General features: G+C 35.5%; 3 protein-coding genes across 3 annotated transcripts in view; 2 read left to right on the top strand and 1 right to left on the bottom strand.

Annotated features, from left to right (window-relative positions):
- LOC130048233 (zinc finger protein 862-like) overlaps positions 1–1,686 on the top strand; it is a 3,300-nt gene extending 1,614 nt beyond the window's left edge. The window contains exons 3-5 of the mRNA XM_056144681.1: positions 1–395; positions 606–724; positions 1,557–1,686. The exon at positions 1–395 is cut by the window's left edge and continues 69 nt beyond it. Of these exons, the coding sequence (XP_056000656.1) occupies positions 1–395; positions 606–724; positions 1,557–1,566 (524 nt within the window). The 3' untranslated portion in view covers positions 1,567–1,686. The remainder of the gene's footprint in view (positions 396–605; positions 725–1,556) is intronic.
- Positions 1–9,601, bottom strand: part of LOC125655471 (uncharacterized) — an 18,594-nt gene extending 8,993 nt beyond the window's left edge. Inside the window, exons 1-3 of the mRNA XM_056144680.1 lie at positions 9,323–9,601; positions 6,873–7,055; positions 4,066–5,027 (exon numbers count right to left, since the gene is read on the bottom strand). Coding sequence (XP_056000655.1) covers positions 4,066–5,027; positions 6,873–7,055; positions 9,323–9,438 — 1,261 coding nt within the window. The 5' untranslated portion in view covers positions 9,439–9,601. The remainder of the gene's footprint in view (positions 1–4,065; positions 5,028–6,872; positions 7,056–9,322) is intronic.
- On the top strand, positions 1,563–2,799 carry LOC130046256 (uncharacterized). The gene is made up of 5 exons (XM_056144682.1): positions 1,563–1,686; positions 1,795–2,056; positions 2,248–2,356; positions 2,433–2,516; positions 2,621–2,799. Exons 1-5 carry the CDS (start codon positions 1,577–1,579, stop codon positions 2,773–2,775), a joined length of 720 nt encoding a protein of 239 aa, XP_056000657.1. The 5' UTR covers positions 1,563–1,576; the 3' UTR covers positions 2,776–2,799.
- Positions 9,602–10,746: the final 1,145 nt, after the last annotated feature.

The following is a 10,746-nucleotide window of genomic DNA, read 5'->3' as shown; positions in this document are numbered from 1 at the left end:
TGTTGAAAAACAACATTAACGATGAACTTGTTAATGTCCATTGCTTTGCGCATAGACTTGAACTGGCGTTCAGGGATGTACTCAAAAAAAGCAAACTGTACGATAGACTTATGACGTTACTGATAGGTCTGTACTATTTTTACACAAAACAGTACAAAAACAAGCGGGGGCTACTTGATGCTATCAGAGCTTTAAATGTGAAGGGTGTGGTGCCTACAAAGGTGACCGGAACACGTTGGCTAGCCCATTTGTTCCGTGGGATGAACAACATGATGCGTACTTTCCAAGCATATGAGGCACATCTCTGTAGCCTGAGCCACAAGAATCCTAAAGCAGAGGGCCTGGCAAAGATCTTGTTGAGGAAAGACCTTGTGTGCTTTGTTCTTTTTCTCCAGGTTTGTACTTTATAGAATAAATCAAACATTAGTCCGACAATTGGTAGATATGGTAACTATTCAAGAAATCAAATGTCTCATAATTACGACAATAACTGAGAGCTGATAAATTCTTTAAATTAAACTGTATCAAACATCATCATACATGCATAAAGCAAATCTCCACATTCCATCATCTTCATGTGTGTTGTCATCAAATTTTATTAACAGGAAGCTTTAGAACCTCTCATGAGACTGTCGCTTAAACTGCAAAAAACAGAATCCACTGTGGCTGATAGTGTTATTTGGGCAGAATCCACCATAGAGTTGTTGGAAGAGTTCAAGACCAGGTAAGACTCACTGAAGTGTTAACACTCTGAATCATTCATGTAAATTTTATGTATAAAATAAAATCAATCTCATTTGTCTCTTTAAATAATACTGAGATGCATGTGAAAAATGTTTTGCTTTGCTTCTTAATCAAAAAGCAATAACATAAGTAGATCAAAAATTACTTTGTCATTTAGGGACCTTAAAAGTGTTTCCGAAATTATGGAAGCAGGCACATATGAGGGCATTACTCTGCGGGGTAATACACCTTCGTTGTCATACAAGAATGAAATTCTTAGTGGGCTCATAGATGCACTGAAAGAGAGATTTGAGTTGGGCGTTTCTGAAACGAATGTTATGAACTCAACAAGAATTCTGCACTTTAAGAATTGGCCAACAGTTGAAAGTCCAGATTTAGGAGGTTATATCAACAAACTTTGTTAAAGTTCTTTGTTGATGTTTTGTTTTAGTTGACACGTTTTGGTTTTATTCAATTAATCATAAATGTTACTGCTTCTGTGTTATTCATATGAATGTGTTTGTCTGTTTACAAATTAATGTAGACTGTAGTGTAAAAGACTTTATATTCTTCAACATACGCATTCAATTGATATGAAATCAAGTTATTAAGTAAACTGGTAAGATATGGTTGTTCTGATAAAGTGCGATTCGCATTATGATGATCATATACTTTATAATTATGTACATTATTTACAATAACAATGACACAATATATGCTGTAATAGTATTGTGTGACTCTGTAATTTTAATATTCACTTATTGACTTAACCATTTGGCATCACCATGTACAAATAAAAGACCTCTGATTTATTATTGTTTATTTCATTTCAGTCTTTGCTGAAACAGAAATAATGACCATTGCCAACCATTACAGCAAAACTCTTCTAAGAGCCATACCAGATTTTTCTGTTCAGGAGACCATGAATGAGCTCAGGCTTTTCAAGAAAATTCTCTACAGAAAGTAGGTTCCTATCCCAGTGGTGATATTAAAACTAAATATCATAATGTTATGACTGGTATGCCAAAATAAAATTTCAGTATCATCATAAATTAATCAATATAATTACAGACATGGAAGTAAAGTTCAGGAATTGAAATGGTGTGATGCTCATGATCCTGAGTTTCCAATGCTGATGGCCGTGATTGAGCTTCTAGGATGCATTCCCCCTACAAGCGTCAGCTGTGAGACTACTTTTTCTCACATGAAACTTGTTAAGACAAGTAGACGAACACGCCTTCAAACCTCTACCCTCAACGATATTCTCATGGTCAAACTTCAAAGTCCACGAGTTACAGAATTTGACCCTACGTCATCTATTGACAAATGGCTGGTAATTCAAATTTAGTATTGAATGACATAATTTGCATTATCAAATTAAAGAAACAATATTTGAATATACATGAATTAATTGATTTTTTTTTTCTCTCAAAACAACTTTGTCAAGTGATGGAATTTCATACTAGCTGATACAAATGCATTATTCTCTATTTGTTATCAGTTGCTTCACATTTTCTACCACAGTCCTTAGCTCTGAAGCCACGTCTGCCAAACTACCAGAGGGCAAAGAAAGCTGGTCAGTCCACCAATGTGATTGATGTGGGATCCTCCATTGACATCACTGAACTTCAAGGTTGGTAAACTTAAATCCCCCTCCCCCCAATTTCTTTCTAATCTCTCAATATTGAAAAGCTTATTTTTTCCCCTAGATTTGTCAGAAAACACAGACATAAATAACATTCCTGAGAGCATGGACAAAGACACAACTGATTCTGAAGCTGATGAATTTCAAGGTATGTATAGTAATTTCGCATATAATTTTATGATTTTTGACAATATTCATAAGTATCACAAGTCAAATTTAATAACAACTACACTACAATTTATTAATTTCCAGGCTCAGCAGAAAACACAGTTATGGACAACGACGACATGTTTGCTCTAGAAGAAATTTATGAGTCCAAGGATGATGACGAAAACGATCATTATTGTGATGAATTTCGAGATGAACATGATAATTGGGCATTGATGTTTGAGCTAGTTAGAGATTAAATAATAAATATTGGTGCACTGTCAGTTTTTGTTTATTTGTATATGACTTTCGTTCGGTCTGGTAAATCATCATTCGGTCTGGTAAAAACAGAAATTTTACCAGACCGAATGACTGGTAATATAATTTAGACCTTCGCGAACACTGGGTAGATATTGAGACCCTTAACTGATTTACATAGTCAAAATTACCAATTTGCACGCGCATACACGTGCGCTTCATTTTGATTGGATAATGCTAAAACGTTTGTAACTATCTTATTTATGAAGCGAATGAGATGATATTCACAGCATATGTAGACAATATGTGTATCTATATGTTGGTGGAACAAAAAATGCACACGCGCATGCGCGTGCAACGTTTTTTAAATGTTCAATTTTTAAAGGACGATAACGTTTTTGTTTTTCATCAAATTCTATTCATATTAGGGGTTTAGATGTATCTTGGTACTCCTTACAAATTGCTGTGGTTAGAATTACTGCTCATCACGTGCATGCACGTGTGCTGATTTCTGATTGGACGATTTTAAAATCGCTATAACTTCCTTATATTTGGTGGAAACGTTATGAAATTCATACTGTGGGTATATGATACAAATGCCTGTTGAACGACATCAACAAAAATTCGGAATCATACACGCGTGCGCGTGTATGCACGTGCAACGCTTTCTTTCATTTCTTGGTACTGAAATGACCATATTGAACGTACTACATGTAATTAAAGGCTAAAATAAAATGATATTTTGCTATATATTCACAAGGACATCACTTTTTAATTGGGGGAGGTTTGGGGAACATCTGTAACGGTCCCCGTTACAATTAGAACTAGTATTAATTACAAAATGAATATCATAAATTCCAGATTCATGTCATATTAATTTGACTTTAATATGTGTTTCAAATTTGAATTATCATTGATTTCTTTACATCTATAAAGTTTGTAAATGTTTGCATTTTAAAGAACTTATACAACACTGATTTGCAACAACATGTACATGGGTTCTTCGTGGCTAATAATATTTCAGAATGGTGCAAGATCAGAGGTAAAACAGAGAAAAGAAGGAAAACAGTGAGGAGAAAAAGGCAAAAAAGAATTGTATTTATCATTGTTCAGTTATATTTTTTTCATTTGCCATTTGGCCCAACAAACATTTCCGCTGTCAAGTTTGACACAATCATGAGAACTGGCAGTCAAAGAAGGTTTTTAGCACGTCTGTGTGATCGTTAAAAGTGCTGCATGTTGAAATTTGAAGAATACATTTGTAAAAATGTACTAAGTAAAGCAAAACTGACCATTTGACCTCGACTTTCTGTTTCGGTTGATAATTGAATGGAGGGATTCCACCAGCCACATGAAGAATTCTGCTGCATCCTGCTGGGATTGGTGTTGAGTAGGCAGTGCCACAAGATTGGGATTGAGGGACGATGCAGCCTGTCTAAACGTTATGGGGTCCAGTAAGGGTCTCCCACTGCCTGACTTCCTATAACAATTCTGTATCAACTCGGACAGAGTGCTCAGAAGTAAGGACTCCGCCATGCTACAGTCAGAGTCCTTACACGAGGCCTCAATTTCAAGTTCTGAATTAAGTCCAGGTGTTCTTGCAAGACACTGCACAACAGCATTGATAAAACAGAGATTTTGCCCTTCATTCCTCAAACCCAGAGGTGTAGAGTCAGAAGATACAAATCCAAATTTGGACATAATTTTTGTCCGTAAAGAATCATTTTCAGGCCTCGACAGCTGTGGATAAGGCACTGGCCTTGCTGATCGCAAAGGCTTACGGGAAAGACTATCTCCATACCACGAAGGTTTAGCAGGAGGAGAATCATCCTTGGTAGTTGCAAAATGCTGACCTCCTCCAAAGCTGGATTTTGCACGAAGTGAAGGCATAAAGCTAAACTCTTGCTTCTTCATAGGAGGTGTGGGAGCAGTTGGACTAGGACTTGCAGTATTCTCTTGATTTTCCTCTCCTTTTGCCCTTTTGAACAGACTAATAAACTGAATCTTCGGTGTCTTAGCCCATATAGACTTGTAGATCCCCTTCTCCTCCTGGTCAGTTTTCTTTGTATTTGAGGCTGTGGCATTGAAGATGTTCTGCTGGACAAGATGCTGTGGGTGGTGGTTAAAGGCCATTCTCAGATGCAGTGCTTCCTCCCCATGCTGCTGCAACTGCTGCTGCTGCTGCTGTCGATGCATGGCCAGCTGCACCTGTAGTCTTGTCATGCTATCTTGATGCTGCTGGTGTTCATCCCACCTGCAAACACAAAATCAGAGAAATCAGTATAAAAATACTACAGATAAGCACATTCTATTAATGAATTTTTCACTCATATGGAGACGTTACAATTGCTAGTGAAGGGCTGCAAAATTTAGGCCTAAGCTCGACGCTCATGGCCATTGAGCAGGGAGGGATCTTTATCGTGTCACACCTGCTGTGACACGGGAACTCGGTTTTTACAGTCTCCTCTGAAGAACTGCCCATTTAGTCACCTCTTACGACAAGCAAAGGGTACTGAGGACCAATTCTAACCTGTATCTCCATGGGAAGAGAGTTGTAGAGACAGTAATATACCTTATATATACATAAAGTCTGCATAAAGTCCTAAATTGCTAACAACATTTTCAAATTCACTTTAAATACCGAGAAAATAAGCACCGCCTTCAAATTTACCTGGCCTGTGAACCCCTGTCAATCAGGAGAAATTGAGCTTCACATTGGATGTTAGAAATTGATGGACATTTAGTTACTTGTCTTTGTGTATACCTTATCTATCTTAATATCTGGCGATTGAGGCGTCCGTGCAATCTTTTGATGCTTACCGCGTAATCCAACTGGAGAGGGAACTTTCATGTAGAGATAGTCATACAATAATAGAAGTAAATTTTGCATACAATTACATGAATTATAATAGAATATAATAGGTTATGCTTAAGAATGGGTACGATTGATAACAATTATTATGGATTGTTAGAATATAATTTACACGGACATTGATTTTATGCTAAACAGATTAATTATGAGTAAATACATCGTACGCTAATGAAATTTTACACTCAGTTGAAAATTTATAAAACATAATTTCCCCTCGAAACATGGCGACAAATGTGCATGTAACTGCAATCTAATTAAAATTAGATGTTAGATACGCTCGCATGTTCGCATACATATGTATGCGAGTAATCGAGCGGATTTAACATCTAATTTTAATTAGATTGATGTAATTATCAACTTATCGGAAGAGAAGTTAGCCGCTATATTAAATGGCTCTTTCTTGCGTATAATGGTTGGAATTGGGATCCAGAGGAAGAACGACTTCTTCGTCTGGACCAGTTATCGAAGAAACTGTCGGAAAATCTGAATGTCCTTACTGTTTTTGTAGGCCATGCGTTATGGACGAGACACACGGACAACATTTGTCGGATACCGAGTATCTGACGGAGACAGTCAAATGGAAACAAGAAAACTTGGAATAAAAAATAATCTGCCTAAGTTTTCAATGGCTAACGTTCTCATTTATATAGGCCTAAGATAGATTTATCGAGCTTTAATTTTTACATGTTTGATTCATTAGATTTAATTATCAACGTTTCGATTAACCTGCACAAGAAAAATGACTACCATTATTTTTTCAATCTTACAAAAACATACAGGTAATACAGATAACATCCTGTGTATTTGGGACAGTATATACAAGCAAGGGTTTCCTTGGGCTTGGGTCTTCACACCTGCCTTAAATTAGCTCAGCCCCGCACTTAACATACCTGAGGAAAACCGACCGGTTGAAAAAATCGGCCTTTAATATATGCCATATTATAAACAGTTCATCTTCAGTGCAGAAATTCAAATTTACTCCCTAGTTTTTTGGGGTTTTTTCTTTCTTTGCTCAAAGCAGTAAACAATCATTAATTTTGATTTTACCTTACATTAAAGTTTAAAACAAATATCAATTTTTTACAATCAATTCGTCTCTAAGCCATCAATCTATTATACCATGGGTACTTTAAATTTACTTACATTTGGCATCTATACACATGAGGAATCATCCGATATATTACAAACCCAATTAAAATTGTAATTTAAAGCGAAACACATGTTTACCTATTTTTCATTTGTGTCCACCAGCGATACAAGTTGAAGGAGATAGACTGTGTGTAACCAAATGTAACAACAGCCAGGAAGATGAGCAGGTAAGGAACATGGTCACAGAGATAGATGATGATGCTGAGGATAATCAGAGCGACAGACTCCCAGAACCATATCAGTCTTTTCTCTTGAACACTTCTGAAAGAAAGAAAAAACAATCATAAAAAATCAGTCTCATTTAAAACTAACAAAATCTGGTACACGCACACATGTATAGATGTGTCCTTGTGCTGTCCTAATTTCATTCATACTTTGTCAAATGCAAAGAGTATGCAAGCAAGATCTATTGATACAGAAGAAAACATTCAGAAAACAAAATTAAGTACTCTAATCTTTTCCCCCTCACCATAATAAAAAAATTGGCCATATCTAGTGTATCCCTACCAGGGAGTTAAAAAGGCAATGAAAGATTGAGTTATTCTGTAATATGAATAATGTCCCGATTCAACTCTTTGTGTATAGAATACGGATAGGGGCAAGTGTCAAAGTACTCCAAGACTAAAGTCCCATGTTCTACTTGTTGCAATATATATATATATGTGTGTATGTATGTATGTGTGTGTAGTGACGAACCGATTATTGCCGACTTTTGATTGTCGGTCGCTATATCTGAAACGATAACAATAATCGATTGCCATTTTCAAAATCGAAAATCGCCAACGTCGGTAATTTAAAAAAAAAAATAATACAAATATTCCTGCCGCGACTTAACTAAAATCCAAAATGGCTGACGAAGCTGAATCATCTGATAAAATTGAATATTGTTTTAATGTCCCTCTTGAGAATCTTTCACTTATATGGAGACATCACCATTGCCAGTGAAGGGCTGCAAAATTTAGGCCTATGCTCGGCGCTTACAGTCTTTGAGCAGGGAGGGATTTTTATCGAGCCACACCTGCTGTGACACGGCCTGGGACCTCAGATTTTGCCTCTTACAACAAGCAAGGGGTATTGAGGCTCTATTCTATACCGGATCCCATAAGAACAACAACAAAAGTCGAGAGATCTATCCCTATTCTGGGAAAACAAAATTGAAAATATGGGATTATTAACTTTTAATTTCTAATGAGTTTACACGTCTCCATATGAGTGAAAAATTCCCGAGAGAGACGTTAAACAAGATACAATCAATCAAATGATTTTATTCTAATTAACTTAATATTTAGGGTAAAAAATAAAGTAAATTTAATATATTTATGCCATAAATTTGAAATGAATAAAATTCAATTAATCAATCGAAAAGGTGCATCCGATTAATCCGATCATCGATTAATAATTTTTTCCCGATTGCCCATCACTATGTGTGTGTGTGTTTCGATGGGATAATAATCATTTTACCAATCTGAACAATAAAATGTAGCTGTCTCCTTTTACTGGTCTGGATGAAATTTTCATAGTAAAAAAATTTGGGCCTTTAGATTAAATGGAGCATATTCAACGTTAAATCAGAGAGCGGATTTTGAGGCTTAAAACCAGAGATGCTGAAATCAGAGCAGTTGGCATCTCTGGTTGGGTCTGATTAATAATATGTTGTACGGTGTCACCGTTGAGACGAGTGAAGCCTGTTAACATCTTGCAACACGACTTATAGACATTTTATCCGCCTCTTCATTTAACGCGGGAAATATAACGCGGTGGGTGTAAACATTTACATTGTGACATCATATTAGCTGCAATGTTTTTTTCTTCTTCTCTCAAACCAAGCAAAAACAAAACGTTTGAAGCTATGAGAAAGTTTGTCTGGAATTTAAAAAGGTTTATGGTACTTCCTAAACAATCTAATTATTTTAATTAAGGGTTTGTCGATGAATTATACCGCAGTGACGGCAATATTTTTCCAGAAGCATTACGGGTAATACTCATCCGTTTTCAGTTGATGAAGAGCAAATCACGTGACTAATATGTGTAAATCATTGGAGCGAGCTCATCTCATCGCGAAGCTTCGCTCGCTATCAAAAAGTTAAATATATTGCCACAAATAGGAAAACGGAGCCCGACCTAGTTACTTCTATACCCATACCATGTTTTCATATGTCCTGATTCTACTGTGTAATAAAAACTCTTACATTATATTGAAGTTTTCAATTTTACCCATGTTTACATTCAAAACATTACGTGGCTATCATGTCACTTACATGTTGAAAGTAAAGTATAGCTAATCTAAAGATATAACTAGTAGGCGGCAAAATCTGGATATGTCTGAAACCGTGTAAATGTACCAGTTGGAGTGAAACTAATTTGTGAGTTTAGAACAAAGCTTACTGAATAAAGCATTTTTACTTTTACTTTCCAAGTTGATAATGGCTTGGCAAGCTAGGCGTGATGATTCATGTTATAAATAGAATTTATAAAACAATAGATATAAACAGATCAATTTAAAGATACAAACAAAAAAATATATATACTTAGAATTTGTGTCTCCAATAGTAAATTTGGCGAAAGCGTCAACTATGATGAAGAAAACGAAATCAAGAATACAATAGTAGAAAAAGCGAGTAATGCTTTGAACAATCCACCACATCTTCGGTACTTTTTCTAAATACGTGAATCAAATTATTTGCACAAAACTCTTCACTGTTTCTTTGATTCCACACTGTTTCAGCACATCCATTCTGAAAGTTTAAATTTTGTCCCCAAAATGGCGCTTGTTTCACTGCATCTGCGTACATACGACTTCCTAGGGACTTCTGGGTAAGAATTATTAACTTGTACTTCGGTATACCGTTGGATCCGCTCCCCGAAGTCGCTAAATGTTACATTTATCTCTCTGTCAATTTTTTTTTTGTGTGTGGTTTTTTTGGGGGTTTTTTTACGTGTCTGCTCTCTTTCATTTATAATGTCAGAACATGAACTTGTAAAATTTCCAACCAGAATATGGTCAGTTTTTTTGGGGTTCTTTTTTTAAATCTCTCTAATGCATGTAAACAATATCTTGCATACCCCATAAGTCCAAAATAATTCAAAATAAGCCCTAAAAAAATACCCTCATTGGTGTTCTGTTATAATAACCAGTGAGGATATCCATTTCAAAGGGTTTATTTTGAGTTGTTTTGGATTTTTAATGCAAGAAAATGTTAACATGCATTATTGGAGAGATTTTCAGCAACAACCAAAAATAATTAAGATAGGCCCCTACTGAATTGAGGGTATTATGAAAACAAAAAATGAGGGGATTGTCAGTATTAGTCAAATGTAGAGTATCTATATATTACGTGAACCCCTTATTTGTCAAGCGACAATATCAGAGTCCAATGAAGGAATCATAAAATATGTCCATAAAAATACTTTTGGGTGATGCTGTCATTGTTTTCCTAGGGTAAGCCCCTACTACTGGATCTAGTTGTGATTTTTTTTTTAAATTGTGTTAAGATATTTTAATTTTAATAATATAAATAATATAAAACATTCTTTAAATTCACAGATAATTTTAACAATACCCCCTGTCATAATATAAACAAAATAAATATAAATAGGTAAATCTGGTTTTATGTGTGGTTTAGATGACAACAAATGGAGCAAGGCTGAACCCAATATAGTCTATTCAAATGCCAGTATTGAAGTGGGTTTTGTTTTTTTCCATTATACTGAAATTGCGTATTAAAACGCATCCTGGTAAATGTACAAACAATATATATATATGTTGTAGACAGTATTTTCATGTAAATATGTCTTTGTAAATAAAATTTTATATTTATCATATTTCTTCCAATCTTTCTTTTGGTCATTCTCTAGGGTTCCTAGCATGTTCAATAACGTGCGGATAAACTGCTCTCACATTCCGTTGCCCTGTGGGTGGTAATTAAGATGTTGTGCGGGATTTCTTCGTACT

This window comes from Ostrea edulis, chromosome 7 (assembly GCF_947568905.1).
Source record: "Ostrea edulis chromosome 7, xbOstEdul1.1, whole genome shotgun sequence".
NCBI lineage: Eukaryota > Metazoa > Mollusca > Bivalvia > Ostreida > Ostreidae > Ostrea > Ostrea edulis.
Note: the sequence above shows the minus strand (reverse complement) of the source record. Positions and strands in the feature narration are given on the sequence as shown.